The sequence below is a fragment of the Mixophyes fleayi genome, chromosome 2 (genome assembly GCF_038048845.1).
Source record: "Mixophyes fleayi isolate aMixFle1 chromosome 2, aMixFle1.hap1, whole genome shotgun sequence".
Lineage (NCBI taxonomy): Eukaryota > Metazoa > Chordata > Amphibia > Anura > Limnodynastidae > Mixophyes > Mixophyes fleayi.
The window spans coordinates 10,874,868-10,898,741 of NC_134403.1; the positions used below are offsets into that span (position 1 = coordinate 10,874,868).

At 42.4% G+C, this 23,874-nt stretch overlaps 2 protein-coding genes across 5 annotated transcripts in view; one reads left to right on the forward strand and one right to left on the reverse strand.

Annotated features, from left to right (window-relative positions):
* Positions 1-13,053, forward strand: part of LOC142140681 (uncharacterized) — a 17,465-nt gene extending 4,412 nt beyond the window's left edge. For 3 of the 4 annotated variants that reach the window (XM_075198459.1, XM_075198458.1, XM_075198456.1), the window contains exons 2-3: positions 6,868-7,152; positions 11,728-13,053. In XM_075198459.1, the coding sequence (XP_075054560.1) occupies positions 11,782-12,909 (1,128 nt within the window). In that variant the 5' untranslated portion in view covers positions 6,868-7,152; positions 11,728-11,781 and the 3' untranslated portion in view covers positions 12,910-13,053. Of the gene's footprint in view, positions 1-6,710; positions 7,153-11,727 lie in introns of those variants that run through there. The other variant, XM_075198457.1, reaches the window with a different exon arrangement.
* HPX (hemopexin) overlaps positions 12,971-23,874 on the reverse strand; it is a 20,913-nt gene continuing 10,009 nt past the window's right edge. Inside the window, exons 3-10 of the mRNA XM_075198454.1 lie at positions 23,707-23,775; positions 21,452-21,594; positions 20,071-20,224; positions 17,089-17,304; positions 15,802-15,918; positions 15,202-15,332; positions 14,703-14,856; positions 12,971-13,613 (exon numbers count right to left, since the gene is read on the reverse strand). Of these exons, the coding sequence (XP_075054555.1) occupies positions 13,396-13,613; positions 14,703-14,856; positions 15,202-15,332; positions 15,802-15,918; positions 17,089-17,304; positions 20,071-20,224; positions 21,452-21,594; positions 23,707-23,775 (1,202 nt within the window). The 3' untranslated portion in view covers positions 12,971-13,395. The remainder of the gene's footprint in view (positions 13,614-14,702; positions 14,857-15,201; positions 15,333-15,801; positions 15,919-17,088; positions 17,305-20,070; positions 20,225-21,451; positions 21,595-23,706; positions 23,776-23,874) is intronic.

The window sequence follows — 23,874 nt, forward strand, 5'->3', positions numbered from 1 at the left end:
TAACACAAACAAAGAGAGCCTGAAAATTAAGCAGGTAATAAGTCCTTTTTCGAACTTTCAAGGTGAGATTTAGCCTTTATTTCATGATTATGTCTAATCTCTAGCCTGTTATCTCTGTAACACCTGATTATTTCTTGCTTGCTACTCCTGTCTGACATTGAGCACTAGTACAATGTCACTTGTGTTCCATGTAGCCTAACTAAACAGCTCCAATACCAGATTTTTACTCTAAAAATAATTTTAAACATGGTCATAATATGGACGAATTATTCGCCTCTGTGAAATCATGCTTATGTTTGGTGCTATTCTTTGATTTCATGTATATATTTTTGGGCGCAGCTGATAAACAATCATTCAGCTCTCCCACTATGAAGCATCACTTGAAGGCAAACTCAGTCAGTTAATGGTTTAATTTGGAATCAGTTGTATATGCTATAAACATACTAATAAATATTTATGAAGCTGCAATGGAAGTGTTGTTCTGTGACATCATGTGCACTGGTGTGGCCATTATTATGAGTAAGCTCATGGACTACCATATCAAAATGATGGTAACTGTGGAGATGCAAAGATTTGTGGAGGCTGGATTTCTTATCTTCTATGGAGAAAACTTCACTCCTTACCCGTCTTGTACAAGATTGATCTGCTCTGTGATGAGAGCATCGCCAAACAGGAACTACCTCATGTTCTGCATCCTGAGTCTCAACCTGAACCCGGTAACCCAGCTACATGTCTCCAAAAAGAATCAGTGGTCTCAAGCCTTCAAGGAATACCTAAGCATGAGTCCTTGCACTTATCCTATGGAATAGGTTGGTTTCACATTATTAAGTATGGGCAATGCCATCCAGTGACACAGATCTAAATACATTGGAGAATTTCTTCCAGATAAGAAGGATCAGCTGTTGTTGCTCTATGTACGTTGAGTGAGGGGATGATTATTCTTTTGAAATTCATCACCGGACAACCTATCTCAAGGAATGATGAGGCTCTTCGCCATCAATTCAGAATAGTCCTTTTAGGTGCAGTTAAAAATGATTTGGTCAGTTATCGGCTTCTGAGACTCTGAAGAATGTCTTGCTTTTTAGACAGATGTGTCAGGAGAAAAACAATTTCCATCCCTTGGGTGTTTAAGACTCCCACTACCTTAACACCTTGGGAAGAATTGCATCTGGCATCTATTCAACTCATGTAGGCACGCAAGAGGTCCATGGGACTTTTAGATACTGGAAATGGTTTCAAAGTAGTTCTCAAACTTGTTCATCAAACCGATTCTTAAGTTAAAACATTCATCAAGCAACTATACAAATGAATTATTAAGAAAAAGGCACAACATTTAAGAGCTGTTGCATCAAGAAATTTGTAAAGGGGGGGATATATCATTAAGATAAGCTATAGTGATAAAACTGAGGTTTTCATTATGGATGGAAGCGTAAAGTCCTATTGGTTCAGAGATCTGGAGACACTGTACTGTAGGGTGTGAAGTGTGTCCAAGTAGTGGGTCATAAATTCAGGTGTCCTCCCCTCCACTACGCTTTCTTACTTTGTGGAACAGGTGGGCAGAGGAGGGGATGACACATTATGCTGCTGCTCTTCAGTTCAGTGATAGGCTATAAGCATGCACTGCACAGTGATGTCACAGGGTAGAACCACACCATATTCTTTCACAGAGGAACAAGACAGGGACACTGATAACACCTCCCCCCCATCATAAGGAATTGGGTGTGAGTGGTGTCTGAATGGGGGGCAGCTAATGCGCATTGGTACCGGCATGGCAACGGCATGGAGTGATTCTTTGATAAAACTAGCTGGGTATTCTTGCTGTGTTATATAGGGGTCATAGTAATATTATGTGTATTGTATAGAAGTTATTATAATGATTTCTGTATTGTATAAAGATTGTTAAAATGTTCTCTGTATTGTATAATCATCACTAGAATGCTCTCTGTATTGTATATCAGTCACTAGAATCCTCTCTGTATTGTATAGAATGCTCTATGTATTGTTTGGTGGTCAGAAGACTACTTTATGTGTTCTATATCAGTCACTAGAATGCTCTTTGCTTTGTATAGTGGTCATTTGAATGCCCTCTGTATTATATAGTGTTCAGTAGAATGATCTCTATATTTTAGAGAGGTCTTTAGAATGTTCTTTGTATTATGTAAGTCACTGGAATCATGTCTGTATTGCATAGAGGTCACTAGAAGGTTCTCTGTATGGCGGTCACTAAAATGGTCTTTGTATTCTATATCAGCCAGTAGAATGTTCTCTTTATTCTCTTTATGTTATAGGTGATGCTAGAATGCTCTCTGTATTGAATGCTCTCGCTCTGTATTGAATAATGGTCATTTGAATACTCTCTGTATTGTTTATTGATCAGTTGAATGCTATCTGTATTGCATATAGGTCAAAAAATATTTTTACTTTATATTCTATATCAGTCACTAGAATGGTTTCTGTATTGTATACATATCACTAGAATGCTCTCTGTATTATATAGAGGTCACTATAATGCTCTCTGCATTTTTATGATGGTTAATAGGATGCTGTCTGCATTTTATGGAGGTCATTACAATGTTGTCTATATAGTGGTCACATAAAGGCACATATTGTATATAGGTCACTAGTATGCACTCTGTATTGTATATTGGTCATCATAATGACCAATGTGGGCAGCACGATGGCTAAGTGGTTAGCACTTCTGCCTCACAGCACTGGGCTCATGAGTTCAATTCCCGACTATGGCCTTATCTGTGTGGAGTTTGTATGTTCTCCCCGTGTTTGCGTGGGTTTCCTCCGGGTGCTCTGGTTTCCTCCCACACGCCAAAAACATACGAGTAGATTAATTGGCTGCTAATAAATTGACCCTAGTCTGTGTGTCTGTGTGCGTGTATGTATGTTAGGGAATTTAGACTGTAAGCTCCAATGGGGCAGGGACTGATGTGAGTGAGTTCTCTGTACAGCGCTGCGGAATTAGTGGCGCTATATAAATAAATGATGATGATGATAATGCTCTCAGCACTATGTAGAGATTACTAGAATACTTGTATTGTACAGTGGTGACTAACACACTCTCTGTATTGTATATAGATCAATATAATGCTCTCTGTATTGTATATAGGTGACCAGAATGCTTATGTATTATATAGATGTTACTTTAATACTCTGTATTGTATAGTCAGCATTAATATGCTATCTGTATTGTATGTCAGTCACTAGAATGTTCTTTGTATTGTATAGTTGTTACTAAAATGAGATAATAAAAAGAGGTCCATATTTTTAATATAACGAGGGTAGGTCCTTTTGAAATGTTTATACAGTTTTTTTTATGGGGAGATGCCCAGGTGGTATATCTAGTTAAACCGCACACTTAAATTTAACGGGAAAAATATTGGAATGCTCCATGTTAATCTGCCAGTATACTTAGCTATAAAACTAAGGCCATGAATGTTAACATTTTTAAGTACTACCTATATGAAGTATTTTTAGGTTCAAAAAATAATTTAGTACCGAATAGCCACGTGTCATCATGTGTCCTTGCACCCCCTTGCCTCTGTTGCAATCTTTGTCACATCCCTGATTGCATGAAGGCAAAGGAGTCATGTGTACTTCCTGGCCACACAGCTGCCTGGTCTCAAATCTGGAGAGACGAGTCACATATAGCCTAAACGTTTTTTGAGAGGAAATGCTTGTGATTCAAATAAATCGAAGCATTCTCACCCGATGGTATCAGTGCTGCATGTGTCCCATCTACTGCTCCTATGACGTGCGTAAAGCCGGCTATGCTTGCTAACTGCCGCGTTATGGGCCCTGGGGACTCCTCATCGATTGACAGATGGATGAATTTCAATACTGCAAACAAAATGATACATACACTTGTATATTTTTTGTATGTACACATGAACCCTGCTTGAAGGTGAAACAAGATCCATGTAGAAGAGAAAATCTCTCTGTGGAGAAGGGGTCTGTTTATGTGATCATCTTATTTTGCAGAGACGGAAGCGCAAGTGTATGTATCATTTTGTTTGCAGTATTGATGTTTTTGAATATTAGTGGAGATTCTAAGTTACATACATAGCTGCATGCCTTAGTGAAGCACCTAATAGAACAAATAACCACGATTTCCCATAGATGGATGAATTGCCTGAGCCACGAAAGGAACTTCCGCAGAACAACCTTCAGCACATGACTGAAGGACATCTGGGATATCCCTGCTGCGACTCCCACAGTGGCCTGGAATGACCCTGTGGCACAAAAGTGCAATACCGCCAACATTTGGTCAATGGCGGTATTGCTGTCAGATGTGGTTTATTGGCTCAAGGTTGCAGGGTGTCCAGGATGACATGAGATGGGAGCTGATAGCGACAGACCACCTCAGCATCAGACATCCCAAAGACAGCTATTGCCCTCCTGGGCTGCCACATGTGCCTCTGTCAGTTCTAAGAAACGCAATATTTGAGAGAGAAGGATGAAGGAGTTCAAAAAGTACATTACCTCATAGCTTTCAAAATGTCATGTGTAAAGATTTGGGTGCGTTACGTTTTTCCAACTCCAATAATGACGACAAAACTTTGACCGACGTAAAAATTACGATTTAGTATAAGGCTGATAAGGAAGAAATAGAGACTTACCATATAACAGACATACAGCATTATCCACACGCTTAATTCCTATCAGATGTAAATTGCGATTTTCTAAAATGTTTCCAGCGCAAATGACATCAGTTACAATGGCCAGAGTGAGATTGCCGGGTTTAAATCGGCAATGGGTGGACCTGCTGCCTGGATTACATTATACAAGTGGCGGGTGCACCCATTGCAACAATATTCACTCCTCTTCCAGCATGCCAATATCCTCCAGGTTTTACAGGTCCACAAAGCAGCCACATCCAAGAAGGCTACCATGAGTTGAGTATCAAGCTCTATCCATCTGCCAAACAGAATCCATAACCCCTAGAACTTCTAGTCAGAACTGCCAATTCCAGAGAGAAGGAGATGCAACAGCATGTGCTTTTTACATAGACTAAAAACCAGCCTCCACCCCTGCCATAAATTCAAATACACACTTGAAATCCTGGATGTTTGAGCATGGTAGCCAATCTAGAGGGGTGGGTGGCTGCACTGAGTCAACCAATCTGGAGTAGACTGGTGGTTGGCGAGAGCAGATTCCATGCTGTCTACCACAGTGCCTGGCATTCTGCTCTTGGCACAATAGCTCTTTCCTAACATACTTACAATTTTTAAGGCTTAATGGATCTGGATAGAGCAGTTCTATGTGTCAGCCGTGATGAATAAGAATTCTTTCGCAGTACCTGTATCTCCGTCAACTCCAGGGTGACTCTCATACACGGCAAAGCATGAGACCTTCCCTTGGTGACCCATTGGCAAAGCGTGCCAGCGCTAATAAAAAAAATCACCTGTGACCATTGACCCAGAGGATCTATCATCTGATACAAGTATGGTGTAATAGGCTTCTGGTATAAATGACAAAGGGATCAGAGGTAGCGGTGTTTGTACGCTTTTGACATGTCCTACAGATGAATTATATTATAGTGGTGACTAAATCCTCCATATATAAATTCCTATAACAGTACAAGTCCCTGGAGCCAGGGGGTCAATGGGGCTAAAAATTATTGTTGGCGACTAATCTTTGTGGCATTTCTATAGAAGTCAATGGGTGCACATCTTCTGCATTATCTAATATATAAATGCTTAGTGGCGTCTGTCTGTCTGTGTGTGTGTGGGAAAAAAACAAAACAAGTTGCAGCGCCACCTGCTGGGCAGAGTTATACACTGACCTACTAAATTCTTAGTGTGTGTGGGGAAAAAAATTCAAAAAGGGCTGAAATTTGGTAGGGCTCAAACTCATTTTCGTGAGGTAATTTTACCTCATGAACACACATGTGTAGAGGCGTGCGTTAGTGTGTGTGTGTGGAAAAAACTATTTTCTCAGAAAGGGCTCATCCAATTGACCTGAAATTTGGTATACTGACATTATTTGACAAAAAAATTAGAATAGTCAAATCCGTTAACTTCCATCATCCCCCCTTCCCCCCGTGGGAGGGGTAGTAAAGGCTAAATTTACGAGTTGAGGGGTCAAACTCATTTTCGTGAGGTAATTTTACCTCATGAACACACATTAAAAAGGCCGCTTGAGTCGGGAACTAATGCTCTTCCCCTGAGGAGGCCTGGGCTAGGTCCAAATGCATGACAAGAACCTTTTTAAGACCTTAAGTAGCTTGATTTTACTAGAATGCATGCGTATCATGCACGGGTTAACTTGTCTATAATATAAATGTCTAGTGGCGTGTGTTAGTCTGTCTGTCTGTGTGGAAAATATAAAACCAAGCTGCAGCGCCACCTGCTGGGTGGAGTTATACACTGACCTACTAAATTCTTAGTGTGTGTGGGAAAAAAAATTCAGAAAGGGCTGAAATTTGGTATACTAAGATGTTTTTAATTTGTTAATTGTTTAAAGTGTTTATAAAGATTTAAAAAAAATATATATATATTTCTTGAAGGAGAAGTGACAGTTGGGAGTGGTTGGTGGTTGCCGGGGGTGACAATGGGTAGTGGTTGCCGGGGGTGACAGTGGGGAGTGGTTGGTGGTTGAGGCCTGGGCTAGGCCCAAATGCATGACAAGAACCTTTTTAACACCTTAAGTAGCTTGATTTGACTAGAATGCATGAGTATCATGCACGGGTTAACTTGTAAATAATATAATATCCTTCTGCCTCCTAGATTTCACTGACTGGTTTCTGATTTCTACATTATTTTGTGCACCCTGCTCTATAACATTTTTCTCTTCCACTAGGTTGGATTTCTCAACTGCTGGGGGCTATTTTGATACAAATATATTTATTATATGCAGATATGAACAAAAGCCGGGGGAGCTGTCCATGTGCCCTGGAAATATCTGGATAGTACAATGGAAGTACTGTATGATAGAGAGAAATACATGATTTGACATTGTAGTGTCAGCATGTCCTCTGTGTCGCCTCTACGCTGAGTGGTCCTGTGGTGGAGAACCAATCAGAGCTAAGTCTGTAGTTCCTGGAGTGTCGCCTGTTGGAGAACTCTGATAAGCTTCAGATAACAGACAATTAGACTGGAAACGGGATCAGGTGGGAACATTCAGAAAGCTTCAGAAAGACAGGTAAGCTGGCTGTTGGGGATGTATGCTACAATAATATTGATATGGAATATATATTTCCAGGTGAGGTGTATACTGTGGTTTTATACTTCTGAAAAATACAGGCAGGTGAGGTCTGGACAGGTGGGGTGTTTCCTAAATCTATTATATATATGTACAAGGTTTGTTATATAAGTCTAGTTTATTCAGAGAGGTGGGAAGTGAATGAGGTCTGTGGGCAGGTGAGAACAGAGATATGGTCTGAACATGTAAGAATAGGATGGGGTCTATGGACAGTGGGATGTTGGTTGTGGTTATAAAGATCTAGGTTTTTCAGACAGGTGAGAATCCGGGAGAGGTCTTTAGACAGGTGGAATATATGTTGTGGTTATATAAACCTGGTTTATACAGACAGGTGAGAAGCAGATGAGGTTTCTGGACAGGTGGGGAGTGTGTGGGTTTATCTATACAAGTAATGAAAGTGGTTGGGATGGAGTCTTTTTAAGGTGGGATAGGACATACTTACCTACTTTCTTCAGCTCCCTTCCGGGAGCCAGCCAGTGGAGGGGGGCGTGAAGGGGCGGGGTGGCCGAAATCGCGTCATTTCGGCCCCGCCCCCTGTGACGTCATGACGCAAATTGCGTCATTTGACAGCGGGGGCGGGGCCAAACGCCGCGATTCACCGGGAATCGCGGCGTTTGGGATCTAATTCTGCCCACTTCACTAGGAAGTGGGGCACTTCCTAGTGAAGTGGGCAGAATTCGGGAGATTGCCACACTCGCCCGGGAGTCCGGGAGACTCTCACAAAATGCGGGAGTCTCCCGGACATTCCGGGAGAGTTGGCAAGTATGGGATAGGATCGATGAGCATGTGGATTGTTTGTTGTGATTATTTAGATCTATTTTTAGAGAAAGCTGAGAAGTAAACAAGCTCTGTAGACAGTTGTGAAATGGTTATATAAATCTAGAGTACACATGTATGTGAGAAATGGATGAGGTCTGTGGGCAGGAGGTGTATGTTATGTGGGTATATAGATCTAAAAGACAGATGAGAAGAGGATGAGGTCTCTAGAAAGGTGAAATGTTCGCTATGGTTATATAGTATAAATAGTAATGGGACAGCATCTGTGGACAGGTAGTTTGTTTGCAATGATTATATATTTGTTTATACAGACAGGTGAGAAGCATATGGAGTAGTCAAGTGAGGTGTGTGCTGTGGTTATATACATATAATAGATACAGACAGATGAGAAGCAGATGGATTGGACAGGCAGGGTGTGTGCTGTAATTATATAGATATAGTGGGCCTGATTCATTAAAGAAAGTTAAGCAAAAGTAAGTAAGGCAAAACCATGTTGCATTGGAGGTGGAGGTAAATTTAAAATGTGGTGGCAGATATATATTTGGGGAAGGGTATGTCCTACATTATCTTTAAATTTCAGTGTACAAATAAGCTATGAAATATTTGTGTGATACTTTGTGTGCTAAATGAAAAACAGCCAGTTTTTTCCTTATGTGCAAAATAATAAACTAATTTGCACCCATTGCATTGTAAAATGGTTTTGTCCAGAAAACTTGAGTAAGAAAACGTACTCATTTTTTTTAGCTTAACGTTCCTAAATAAATTAGGCCCAGTATGTAAATACAGGTGAGAAGAAGGTGGAGTAGGCAGATGGGGGGGGTGTGCTGTGATTATATAGATCTAGTATATACAGACAGGTGAGAAGGTGAAGTGGACAGGTGGGGTGTGTGCTGTGATTATATAGATCTAGTATATCATCATCATCATCATCATCATCATCATTTATTTATATAGCGCCAACATATTCCGTAGCGCTTTACAATTGGGGACAAACGTAATAAACTAATAAACAAACTGGGTAAAACAGACAAAGAGGTGAGAAGGCCCTGCTCGCAAGCTTACAATCTATGGGACAATGGGAGATTGACACATGAGGTTAAGTATACATTTTGCATCTTGGCCCAGCCAGACTGCAAAGGTAGGGTGACTCATAAGCTAAATGGTATATACAGACAGGTGAGAAGAAGGTGGAATGGACAGGTGGGGGGTGTGCTGTGATTATATAGATCTAGTATATACAGACAGGTGAGAAGAAGGTGAAGTGGACAGGTGGGGTGTGTGCTGTGATAATATAGATCTAGTATATACAGACAGGTGAGAAGAAGGTGGAATGGACAGGTGGGGTGTGTGCTGTGATTATATAGATCTAGTATATACAGACAGGTGTGAAGAAGGTGAAGTGGACTGGTGGGGTGTGTGCTGTGATTATATAGATCTAGTATATACAGACAGGTGAGAAGAAGGTGGAATGGACAGGTGGGGTGTGTGCTGTGATTATATAGATCTAGTATATACAGACAGGTGAGAAGAAGGTGGAGTGGACAGGTGGGGTGTGTGCTGTGATTATATAGATCTAGTATATACAGACAGGTGAGAAGAAGGTGGAGTGGACAGGTGGGGTGTGTGCTGTGATTATATAGATCTAGTATATACAGACAGGTGAGAAGAAGGTGGAGTGGACAGGTGGGGTGTGTGCTGTGATTATATAGATCTAGTATATACAGACAGGTGAGAAGAAGATGGAGGGGACAGGTGGAGTGTTTGATCTAATCACAGCACACACCCCACCTGTCCACTCCATCTGCTTCTCACCTGCCTACATACTATATCAGCATAATCACAACACACATACAGACATATAGACGGTCATGACCTAATATAATATAGGCACAATGCCAATCATTTAAGTACTGTCAGCTGAAGCAATCAATCCGCAATCAGCCTATCAAAATCAGATAGTGCTGCTGATCATCTTCATCATCAGTGCACCAACCCTCCAGCACCTGGAAGAGATGCACCTCCTAGAAGGCTTATCTGGGGATGTAGTCATATGTAATTTAGTTGCAGCTATGTGAACAAGTCATTACTATGCTTCACTTATGCTCTCCCGCCACTGCCACTCATATTCCGCCTCTCCAGGTGTAAGAGGATGCAAGTCATCAATATGAAAAAGTCTTGATCACATATGGTGGGATTGCCCTAAACTCGTCCCCTTCTGGTTATACTTGAATAACCTGATCCAGTCGATTCTTCAAATTGATGTGCCCCTAGAACCTACATTTTTCTATCAAAATAAACTTCTTAGACACATTCTCTCGGTGGCCACCTGCCAACTGGCAGCGGACTGGAGGCTGCATTCCCTATCATCACTCCAGGCAATAATTAACAGAGTATGACATGTGCATCGCATGAAGTTCATGACCAGCCTCCTCCACAATTCCTCTAAATTGTTTACTAAGACGTGGAATCCATGGCCGTCTCTTTTTCAATTTCGCTCACCCTTCTCCTGAACGCACAGTGTCTGTCACCCTCCCTTCTACCTTTTTTTCCACTCTCTCCTCCTTTGGCACTAGCCACGCCAACCCTCTCCTTCCTTCTCTGTCCCTCTTTTTTCCTCTTTAATTCCCCAAAAATATGGGTTCCTCATATCTGCCCTCAAGCAAACCTTACCTAGCTACACATTCTGGGCCTGATTCATTAGGTAAAGTTAAGTAAAAAATTGAGTACGTTTCCTTACTCAAGATTTCTGGACAAAACCATGTAACAATGCAAGGGGTGCAAATTAGTTTATTATTTTTCACATAAGTAAAATACTGCATGTATTTTCATGTAGAAATACTCAATAGCTTATTTGTACACTGAAATTTAAAGTTGATCTAGGACATGCCCAAACCCAAATATAAATCTGCTATCACATTTTAAATTTACCTCCCCCTCCAATGCAATATGGTTTTGCTTTACTTAATTTTGCTTAACTTTCCTTAATGAACTAGTCCTAATGCTCCTGATTAGAAATTTAATAATCCACCCAAATCTACCACTCATGCCATACACTTCCCACCAGTGACCGTCCTAACAATATCTCTCACAAGTCACTTGTTAAAGGAAACCCGGGCAAGTGCAGCCATGTTCATCTGACTCAGGGACCGGTAAATGGAACCTGTCCACTTGGAATCGAGGATTTCCTCTACTCCGGTCTTTCAATTTGCTCCGTAGGCCTCCTTTGTGGTGCAAAGAGGTTTTCTGGTGGCTTTGATTGTGTAGTGTGTGGATCGACCGGTGCCAAACTTCATATTGATATTTAGAACTAGCTCTGCAAACCACAGATGTGACAGCACTCTTTCTATGTCAGTCATGCTGCAATCATTCTAGTACATTATATTGAAAGCATGTGTAGATTCTGTATCTTGCAAACTGTTATCTGAGACCACTACAACCCTCCCTCTATACTGAATCCTACTATAAGCCTAAGCTCACCCCCTAGCTTTATGCTTTACATTGCAATATGTTTTCCCTTTATACCTACACCTGCTTATTCCTAGCTGTCATGTTCACCTTCCATACAGATCTTCACTTGCTCCAGTTTCTTCTTTGTACATATTAATGGGACTATGTATGATGACATTGCATATTAGTTATGTTTCATGAGTTAAGTAGCAACATACATGAAATCAAACTGTAGCATCAGATTCTAGTGGATAAGCTTCTTAATCTTTACAAAATATTTCTGTATTTTAGTTTCTGATTTACGTCCCTATAAAGTCTGCTGCAACCTAAACATTGTGCTTCATCATGTCACTGTTTGGAAAAGTGTGGGAGTCGGTGGGGTTTCTCCAGTCAATTAACTCTGTGGTTCTGGGACTTGTGGCGCAGATTAATGACTCTGCAACAGCTGAAGAAATGGAGTTTGTCAAGAAGACCCTGGACTCTATTGACCGTCAGCTGGCAGCAGGAAAGGGCTTGATGAGAGATTCTCATGTCACCAAGTGTGAAAGCGACATTACAGTCGTGTACCAGCAGCTAGCTGTCGTTGTCCGGGCAGGGAAGCCTTTCAAAAACAAAGAAAAAGAGATATTCCTGCAATACGTGTACGACTACAAGATTGATAGGCAGCTGAATGCACTATATAATCGTCTACTTGGAGTGTCCATTCTGGCAGATCAGGTCACCCTCCTACAGCAAGTCATACAAGACCACCACCCTCGTCGCTGGGAAATGATAGCCTTCTGCCAGCAGGTCAATTTTGTCCTGGCCACCGGCCTCCTTTGTCTTTTTGTCCATGGTTCTTTAAGTGGACGGGATACTCAGCTGATGATGGGTAGATGGACAGACAAGATGACTGTTCTTTATAAGAGAATGGAAGATACATCCAGAGACTGTGCCGCATACTTCAAGGAGCAAGCACAGGAGGATGTGGAGAAGTTTCTGCCGCTCAATGAGACTTTAACAGATGAACAAAAAGCGTCCAGCATATTGAAACTGATGGAGAAGAATTATGATTGGTTGCGTTGGGCAGTGATGGTCTCTCATCCACCAGTGGATAAGGCAGGAGATGTTTTAGTGACGGGAAGCTACATCTCTGTCAGGGGGGAGTGTGGCACCCAGGTGGTACTGGGGTACAGTGAGAACCCTGTCTCCCTAGACAAAGGGAAAATAAATCAGCTGATTGGTGAACTAGAGTGGAAAATCCCAAACCCACCACCGGATGTTTACGCAAACATTGAAGCTGATCCGAGTTATGCCAAGAGATATCTTGCCCAGCGTATGCTCCAGAAGCTGTCCGAGGGCCTCAGCAAGGGCGTCACCATACACACTGTGCCAGGGAAGCTGGAGATGTGCGGTGACTTCCCACAGGCCTCTTTTGTTTTGTATGAGTATAAGCACCGAATGGCATCAGGCACAGTCTGTATCTTTGGATGAAGGGATTGGATAGATCATATGACCTAGTATTTTTATGTTATCAATTGAACAAACAGACATATCATGTTGTACCTTATTTTTATTTTATTACTTTAATAATCTTTCCAATAAAACCAATGTGCAAATCGCTGTCTCATTTTATTTCCAAGGGTGGCTCTAGGAGCTATAAGCAATGGTCAAACTCACTGTACAAACACAATGAACTACGGAATATCTTCTTTGGCCCAAAATTACTCTGAAGAAGCAGAAATGAGAAATTGTGATGATGAGCACAGGAAAGACACTGATCCACTCCATGGATAATGGGATGACTTAGGTGTCATTCCACAGACAGGGTAAATGGAGAGACTGAAGGTAACATGTGCAATGACAGAGTTATTGATACATTATGATGCGAGCTATTCATGTAGTATAGAATCAGATTTATGATGAGAAGTGGGTCACATACATATAACTATGTGTGATCTGGGTGCTGGACTCTCTCTTCTAGCAATCTAGAAAGTAAGATGCAATGTTCCCTGGGGCCGGTGCTTGAGTCGAGGTCAGCAGTTCCTCCACATTCTTGTAGTGGTAAAACGATTGACCACGGAAGATGTAAAGACCATGAACATTACACATTGCACTGTCCACCTCCTGATGAATGATGGTCCTGGCACCTCCAGATTGTTTGCGAGTTTTCAGGTCCACCAGAGTCAGTTTGTTCCCTACACAGAGAGAAACACAAATACTTATGTTATGTACAGCCCAAGGTTTGCGATTTCTGACAGAAACATTTATTTTTTCTTATTTATATATTTTTGTCCATCTTCCTTCTGGATTCAATGCTCAAGGGCAGTAATTCCTGTACGGAAGAGACACCTTCAGAAGGGCGTTCTACGATTGACAACAAATGTAATTGGGGGAGGGCAAAGACGGGGGCAAATATTCTAGTAGAAGAAAAAGATGCCCCCTATAACTATATTTACATGAGTGGAAGATTCAGCAAACGTTCTATTAGAATAAAAAGAAAGATGGTACCCGCAGTTATAGGATTATGTCAGATGAATCTAAATGTTAGTGATTTAGACCGATGTCGGGGTTTGAAAACATCTGGGTAATTTGACTATTACTGTGACCTACCACCTGGATCAGTAGTTATGAAACAGGAGAAGTGGAACTCTTTACATTCCTTGTGGGGTTGACTATTATGAGCTGTTGAGTGCAGTATTTTTATGCAATTTTTGCATGTTTGCTGGTGAAAAAATCACGGTGGGATTTTGGGGTTTTGGAGCTCAATCGAATACAGGGGCAAATTATAAATAGGAATGGTGCAATAATTTGATCTGGTGATTGGGGAGATTGAGGAAGGGAAATGGGTTACAAGTTGTCCTGAGAGAGGATTTAAAGTTATACATATGAAGAAGTCTAGAGATGGCCACATGAGATGCTTCGGTTGTGCATCTGTCTCCAAAGAAAGAGTCCGTAACAATTAGAAAATTCCATCCAGAGTGGAAGCTGTAAGAGACACATGTAGGAATGATTCCACTCTGTGTCCGACATGATCAGTATGGGGGGGGGGGGGTCAGATATGGAAAGAGGTTTGAAAGACAATGAGAAACTCATAAACAGGGTGAGTACTGACCACAATAAGAACATGGTATGATCCAGAAAATTAAGATCTCTGATATAGATAAATAGATGGCAGAGAGGATGGTCATGTATCCTATGATAATCCTTATTATAATCCTTATTATGTGCATTAGGAATAAATATTACAGGAAAAAATATCAATACTTCTACTATGAAACACGTACCTTTAATGATATATAAGTCACTGGAGTGGGGACAGGTGAAAGCAGCATGTACCTCCGTCACCCCAGGCAACTCCCACTCCTCCTGAATGGGCTTTGGATACCCCGCAACTGGGATATATATCTGGTCTGTTGAGTAAACACTGACCTCAGAACCCTAGGTAATAAAAAACATAGAACATTGTTACCAAAACGTCCCCTTCAAATTTCTCACTTGACCCCAGTTTGTTAAAGTAACCAATTAACTTCATTCATATGTCCTACATCTAAGCTTCATACATAAAGAGGTCAATTTAACCAGGTCTGACTGAATCATGTTCACCAGAACTTTTTATGAACTTGAATTAAACCTTTCTTCTGAGCTTAAAGAGCCTTTCTCCTCTTTCCCTGGCGATTACCAATATGCTGTAGATGTCGCCGACCTGGGGTTGTCCTACACTCCATGATTTTAGAGAGAGTTTTTACTACCCCTGCTCATCGCTTCAGGGTAACAGCAACAAACCTGAATAAAGTACATCCGGTTTTCAAAGGAGAAAGCAGCATCCACAACTCCCTGCAAGTTCCTCCAAGAGTGGCTAACAGGCCAAGCGTGCCACCCATCCTTACTGCTGTCCAGGCGGAAGTACCAGCCCCCTGCCAGGAGGGAGAGAAAATTCAGTATATTGGTACACCGCAACACAGGTGCAAGGAAATGATTATAACACAATGCAAACAAATGACTTTCATCATTGTTAAATCACACTCTCAGGGTATCACTAGTGATTTACTCACACTCATCTCAGGGCACCAATAGTGGTTTACTCACACTCATCTCAGGGTATTGCTAGTGATTTACTCACACTCCTCTCATGGCAACACTAGTGGTTTACTCACACTCATCTCAGGGCACCACTAGTGGTTTACTCACACTCATCTCACGGCACTACTAGTGATTTGATCACACGCTCAGGGCACCACTAGTGGTTTACTCACAATCATCTCAGGGTATTGCTAGTGATTTACTCACATTCACCTCAGGGTATTATTAGTAATTTACATTCAGTTCATATCAGACCATCATTTACTGCACAAACAGCCAGTTCAGGTCATTCTATACACTCACCTCGGAAAGCATAGGCCCGGGATTTGTCATCTGAGCTGAAAGCCTCAAAGGTTCGATTGCTGCAGCGGTTCTTGATAGACATTAAGGTGGCGTTCTGCCGGGCAATGTGTGCATGTCCTGAGGGGGAGAATCAGGCGGGAGATGGGGGATACGATATTCAGACATAGGGCATTTTGGATTTAATCTCATTTAGGATTAGTGGTCACAACATACATGAATGAAACCTTTCATCATCACGCAGTGGGGATTGGTTCCATAATTTACATGAATGGCATCATCCCTGCTGTCTTTTAAAAGACAGAGAGGTGGGATTTGGGAGGGTGGGCATCTCTTCCAGGAGTCTGGAAGGATTACACTAATTCGGGGAGAGTATACAAATATGCTAATCTGTTTTCTATAATATCTTGAAGCATAGTGCGAGAGAGGAGCTACCCCACCCCTGATCCAATAGGATTGTAAACTTTATTGGCATCCTGTTATATGGCATAATGAAAGCCACGAGTATGGATATGAGACCCCCGTTACTGAATGAATTATAATACACTGGAAGGTGACTATAGTAGGTCCCGGACAGAGCACAGCAGCTCTGACAGATTAGCATTGCCTTAATAGAACAAGGAAGCTGCCCACCTTACCATTAGAATAAAAAATGCAATGATTCCATTATAAGCTTTTTTTTATCATGGAGTTGTAATACCTACTTCTAACCTACAGATGTCACTGTAGCTTTTCCTCTATATCAATAGCAGCAGAGGACATTATTCCAATGTTTGTTGATACATTTTAGAGTGTAACACCATGTATTAACGTAAAAAAGTACTGTAACCTGCGGTTAGAAATGGTCATCTATGTGTAGATACACAGCAAAAATAATGTTTCTCTTTTGTGGCATCATGTGCCAGTCAGTTATACAATCCCATAGGTAGAACAATGCATTTATGTGACTGGAAATATAAATGTAATAAAAACATCAAAAGGATACAAATGTAGTACATGAAAAAAAGACAGTCAGGGGCATTTACACAAACATGTGCCCCCAATTTTCCTGGCTCGCAAATGAACCTAGGGACAGAAGGAATGGTACAGGAAACATCACTCATTCTTGCATTCACCTCTATGAGGTGCGAGCAGTAATAAGCGAAGATCTTTACCTGCATCCTCCTGTGGAGACGCGTTGGGGATGGTTCCTACAGGACCTCACGGCTACTTGAATCCGCCCATTAGTGTATTGTTATCATACATCTTTTTCATTAATATCCCTTTATTTCACACACCCCAATATCTCACCTCTCCCTGGGCACCTCACAAAGTAATCTCGGGTGTCCAGTGGTCGTGGTGACAGCACCTGCCCGGTCACTGGATCAAATCGATTAAAATTGATGCCATTGAAGCAGTAAAATCTTTCCAGCCACCTAACTGCAGCAGTACAGTTACCAAGAGCGGCCCACTGACGCTTCTTCAGAGGGGGGTCTTCCTGAGAGCTGTATATATACACAGTGTCACCTAAACAAGACAGGGAGAAATGCATCAGTATCGCTGCTTCACAGGGTGGTCTTCCTGAGAGCTGTATATACACACACAGTGTCACCTAAACATGACAGGGAGAAATGCGTCAGTAACGTTGCTTCACAGGGGGGTCTTCCTGAGAGCTGTATATATACACAGTGTCACCTAAACAAGACAGGGAGAAATGCGTCAGTAACGCTGCTTCACAGGGGGGTCTTCCTGAGAGCTGATAAAATATACATATTGTGTCAGAAGTGCTGAGAAAGAAGTGAACGGCAGGTACATAAGTCCTAAATTCCTGTCATTTGTATTTTAAAATGCCAAGGAGATTGTTTGTGTCTGAGGAAAAGCTTCTCAAGAGGTGTTTCTCAGTTTCAGGAAAGGCTGGTAAGGGTGTTTTGTATGGAGAGAGTAGGGTGGGCTCCATACAAAAGGCCCAGTCTTGGTCTTCTGGTCTACAGGCTCACAGCAGACTAATTAGGAGTTGCACCTGAGGCGTATCTGTAAAAGGTTGCAACTCTGCCTCAATCAGTCTCTCACGGTCTGGGGAGGAGGTGAGATGGCTTATGAGATAAACTGCAACTTGTCCTTTGAGTTCCATTTTGTTTGGGTTTGGTTTAAGTGAGGGACACTCTAGAGTGAGGTTTATATTAGATAGTAGCTGGACAGCTATGATTTTGTTTATGTTTCTGTTCTGTTTTACAAGCTGGTAGTTGAGGCTATTTGAACCTGAAATAGTGGATTTGTGTGATTTTCTGGCTGACGGCACCCCGATCACACTTAGAGATTGCTAGTTATGAATAAAATAAGATTGATACTCTATATTACTATACAGTACATGTTTATAGGTTGGTTTAAACTGGATTAGGTCAGTTCCCTCCGACACTACATGTGCTCCACCTTATCAAAGGAATCCTTTAAACTGACCTATGATCTGCATTGTACTGCACTGACCTGACCCCTGGACCAATGAAGTAAGACCTAAGTTTATATTTGTGCACATTTGACATCATCACTGTTTTTTTGTTAACTCAAACTGTATATAAGCAAGTCCCTGGGTCAGTATTAAATCTCTCTATTCCTTGACTGCAGACTACAAAACTGAATCTGGACCTGGGCCCAGGGTGCACTTACGTAATGTATTCGGATATACTTTTTTGTAAAATGCTAAACCTTTTATGCGTCATCATGGTGTTATCCTGATATCTTTTGCTATTAAATCTCTTTGCGCATTGGAATCACATTAGTCACATCGGCCAATATTTATTGGTAGCGACAACACGAACATTAAAATATATATGAATTGAGAGATTTATATGGTCTCATTCTGTGTTTTCCAGAGAACTAGCAAGTTGCTGGCTAATAGGGAATTGCACCTGATGACGTGCTGTTAAAAAGGTTCATGGAGTCTATCATTACCTGCAATGTTTTGTGTATGCGTGGGACACAAGGTCCTTCACTTGAGAGAGGGTGTTCCTGTGTACTAGTTAGAACCCGGGCTGACTAGGATTTGGTTTTATGTTTCGTTTATTTATATATCACACTGAGGTCTGTCCTCTGTGTGGGGTTTCCTAGATTTCATGGTGTGAGTAGAGATTTGTGCACAGGAGGGGGGAGGAAATGGGGTCTCCTTTGTGTATTCCTGCCACCAATAAATTGTACTGATCAGATTCAGCCATTACACTTTATAATTCACTGCAAAGACCAATTCAAAACTTTAGATGTGAAATAATTATTATCCTCCTCCTTATTGCTTGCTTGGTTATTGATAAATTAGGGGAAAGGAGGGGCGCTCTCTGGGAATATGGTGATGCCTGAGAGCAAATGCTGTTTTGTGATGCCATGCTCCCAGGTAAGTGCTAATATGGAGCCACCTGTGGGGAGGGAGGGGGATGGTTTGCACTGTTTCATGGGAGGAGATAAATGGATTTGGGATTTTCCTTGGTGAGGCCAGGCCTGGGGCATGAATGAGGCTAAACTGAGCAGTATTTTAGTATAAAATAGAACAGTTTGGCTGCACATTGAGTGTAGTGTTGGCATGATAGCGGGGACCAGACGTGGCATAACTAGGTAGTCCATGGTAGACCGGCACCATTTTACACACCGTGCCACGCTACCCCCCCCCCCCCTCCCCCACACTCCTTGTCTGATAGGTAAAGATTATTCCACTGACTGCAAAATTCAATAAAACTTGTATAGTGTCAATTTTACAGATTGGGTAGAAAATTGACCCGTTGGTGCCTGCGGCATGACAGCCAGACATTGAGGGTGATTTTAGGGTTGGAGTGATACATATAATACAGCTGCCAAGAAGGGGGCTTATAATATGTTCAGGGGGCTGTGTACACATTTTATATAAGAGTTTGTTATATGTGAGACCCTGAGATGTCCTAACAAGATACAATCCCACCGACAACAGACAAGATCCCTACCGCTCCTTATGCCTCCACCAGCCAGGCTAAGAGGCCTTGTACGTAGTTGGTGATTTTACACAGTGTTTGTATATTCTCATTACACTGAAGTTATGAATAGAGCCGGGACAACGATGAACCGTACATTCTGCTGAGTAGCGTTACTGGGAATTCTTGGTGTAACAAAATGATCTGGAGATTTCTGTGCTGAACACTGATGGCCACAGAATGAGACTAGTGTTCAGCGGATCTGTTTATAAATATTGGCTGATCTGTAACTGTAACCTACATGACATAGAAAGGCAGGGACAGCCCACACCCCCAGGTACATGTCTGTGTGACCCTCTCTTACCTTTAAAGAATAAAATGCTGTCGGCTCTACACTCTCCTTTGTGACACTCCACAGCGGCATCTAGGTGGTCGGGGACCCCAGGAAATTCCTGACTGATAAGACGCGGGTACTTATCATCCAATTTTCCATCAAAGTATCTCCACACCCGTGTGTCCTGTAACATACATAGACAGCTCCTGCTAATTATTCATCATAGTGCTCTATGGAGAAGCCATCTCACCCCTCATCCCAACACTGTACTGCTGCCGATCCTGATGACCATATAAAGGATGGTTGGTAAACCCGGTTAGACAATACTGGGATTTGTCCGTGTATCCAGCCACAATTCATCCGTATTATGAGCCTGTGTGGTCAAATCTGACCTAGATCCTGCTGCTAGGCAGCCAATGGGCATCTTAAGAGATTGGACAATACAGAATCTGCACATCCCAGAAATGGGCTGATAGTGAGAGTAACATTGGACCTCATTCACAAATCGCAAGGTGCGACTTCCCCTACATTGGCATTGTACAGTGAGAGCGCCGACAGTGTGCTATGTAATGAGCACTGACAGTGTGCCGCATATCGAGTGCTGACAGTGTGCCGCATATCGAGTACTGCTGACAGTGTGCGGTATAGCGAGTGCTGACGGTGTGCTGTATAGTGAGTGCTGACGGTGTGCTGTATAGTAAGTGCTGACAGTGTGCTGTATACCGAGTGCTGATGGTGTGCTGTATAGCGAGCACTGACAGTGTGCTGTATAGCGAGCACTGACAGTGTGATGTATAGCGAGTACTAACTGTGTGCTGTATAGCGAGCACTGACAGTGTGCTGTATAGCGAGCACTGACAGTGTGCTGTATAGCGAGCACTGACAGTGTGCTGTATAGGGAGCACTGACAGTGTGCTGTATACCGAGTGCTGATGGTGTGCTGTATAGCGAGCACTGACAGTGTGCTGTATAGCGAGCACTGACAGTGTGATGTATAGCGAGTACTAACTGTGTGCTGTATAGCGAGCACTGACAGTGTGCTGTATAGCGAGCACTGACAGTGTGCTGTATAGCGAGTACTAACTGTGTGCTGTATAGCGAGCACTGACAGTGTGCTGTATAGCGAGCACTGACAGTGTGCTGTATAGCGAGTACTAACTGTGTGCTGTATAGCGAGCACTGACAGTGTGCTGTATAGCGAGCACTGACAGTGTGCTGTATAGCGAGCACTGACAGTGTGCTGTATAGCGAGCACTGACAGTGTGCTGTATAGCGAGCACTGACAGTGTGCTGTATAGCGAGCACTGACAGTGTGCTGTATAGCGAGCACTGACAGTGTGCTGTATAGCGAGCACTGACAGTGTGCTGTATCGGGAGCGCCAACGTTGTGCTATGGAGTGAATGATCTTACCTTGAACAGGTAAATTCTCTGATGAGCAAGTGGGTTGTTCTCGTTGCTGACTCTGAATGCTGCATCCACCGGTCCAGTCAGACCCTCCCAGGAATCCTTTATGAGTTTACTTGGGCCCTGATATCCCATCCACACGTAGTCACCTGAAAGTAACACATTGATTAGGACAAAGGTTCATCTAACAGCCCAACCAGAAGATTGGCTTCAAGTTATAGGAAGTTCATTGAAATCAGTCGTGCATAAAACGCAGTGCGACATAACTAGGGCCCTTACCCTCTGTATTACTCACCTACATCCTGGGGTTTTCATCTGTAATAAATCCAAACAATTCAAACAAAGTCATCTCTTAGCGGCACCGGTACTATTTATAACATGGGGATTTCCAGCGGCCGCTTGAGTTGAAACACCACGTTATAAATACAACCAGTGCGGCTAACAGCTCACTTTGCATCGGGAGCTCTTTAGAGCTAGTTTAGCGCTGTGTATAATGTTTTTGTATTTTTCCGAGCAAGGCTAGATGGGATGTAGGTGAGCAATAAATATAGTGAATGAGGGATGTTTTTATTTCAATTAAAGTGATGTTTACTTGTGTGTCTGTTTTAGTTACATTTTTATTTGGTGGACTACAGGTCCCAGCAGGCTCTGGGTGCTAGGGCATGCTGTCACTTGTGGTTCCCCAAGAGTCAGCACACCCTGGCAGCCATGGGTATGCTGGTGCTTGCAGTGCACCAGGGAGAAAATAATGTTTTTTTGACATTCCATAAATGACTATTGCTCCACACCCACCGTCCAGGGGTGTGGGAAGAGCCCCAGGGGGCAGAGTACCCCTAGGACTCCAGCCCTGTGCTGACCAGCCTGGCTGGGGGACCCCACGCTGCAGCCTTCCCTGTTATAGTCCCACCAGCCCATGCTGGCAAATCCTAGTCCTGCTAACATCGGTGGGATCCAACGCTTTTTGTCCCACGAATTTTGCTAAGTTGTTTATGGGAGGGGGGCACGCTTTTTTTTAAAAAAAATTATATTTTCTTCTCCTGTATTTTGCTGGTGGTATTTGACGGTTTAAATCTAATCCTTTATGTTGACATTGTGACGGTCGAATTTCAACCCGTCGACATTCACAATGTCGACATTTTAACCCTATTGACCTTATAAAGCGCTACGGAATATGTTGGCGCTATATAAATAAATGATGATGATGATATACATATGTCAACATTATGAATGTCCAAAATTTCATTGCCCTTCATTCACACCCTACCCGATGTTAGGGGCGGTGATACCCGGGAATGTGCGCAGTCGTACGTTGCACAAGGCTCCTGTGGGACTTTGTGATGAATTGAATTCCTTCTAAGGGGCATATTCAATTGTCCGTGTTACTCGCAAAAGTAACGTGGCGTTAAAAGTATTACAGTTATTACGGTAATTCTACCCCGGATTTCAGCTTGCAGCTCCCTGAGCTGCGAGCAGAAAGCTGGCGATAAAGGTACCGTAATAACGGTAATTAAGTGCGCTATTAATGTAATAACGGAAATAGTGCGCAACCCGCATTACTTTTGCGAGTAACGTGGACAATTGAATATGCCCCTAAGGAGTATATTTATTAAAGACATTTTTCATTGCAATCCCCCGAAAACAGCAGTTTTTGCAGGATTGCCGCATATTATAGTATCCCCTTAATCTATGACTAGGGCATCGGAGATATCTTCTGCTGTCCCTCTCTCTTTGAACACAAAAGCAGTCCTCATAGATTTCTATGGGGACTGCTATTTTGCACCAGTTACCAATTTTCGAAAATTGAACATTTTCGGAACTTGTGCCCGATAGCTAACGCTAGCTGAATCTTTGTGATAAGGATTGAAATGGATCGTGTTAAAAAAGCGATGGTAAATAAATAAACCCCTTAGTCTGCTATAAACCCTACACATCCCTCCTATGAAACCCCAAATACGCCCTGATACTAGGGCCCACACACAGAACACGCCAAATCTGGCACACGTGAGTTTATGGAGCAGCACATACATGTTCTCCCGCCTTGTTTTACGCTACATTCTTCTTGTCCCATGTTTTACATTGTTGTTATTATGAATCAGACATAATGCAATGACCCCATAAAATGTGCATACGATTATCGTCAGACAGGGGGGGTCCGTCCCAGTGTTGGGGTACACTTTCCAACTGATGGATTGATCAGCATTTAGAGAGGGGGACATATGTAAGATTTGCTTACGAATGTGACTTAATAAGAAATGAATTACCTCTGAAAAAATGCATGACCCCTTTATCGTCCAACGTCATGGCGCCAAATCCTTCATCTGTGCAGCGACCTGAGAAGACACTGTCATTAATGAGTGCTCGAGAAACCAGCAGACAACAAGTTAATGCACTGTCATTGATACGTAACCCGTCAGCAGCACTGTGACTGC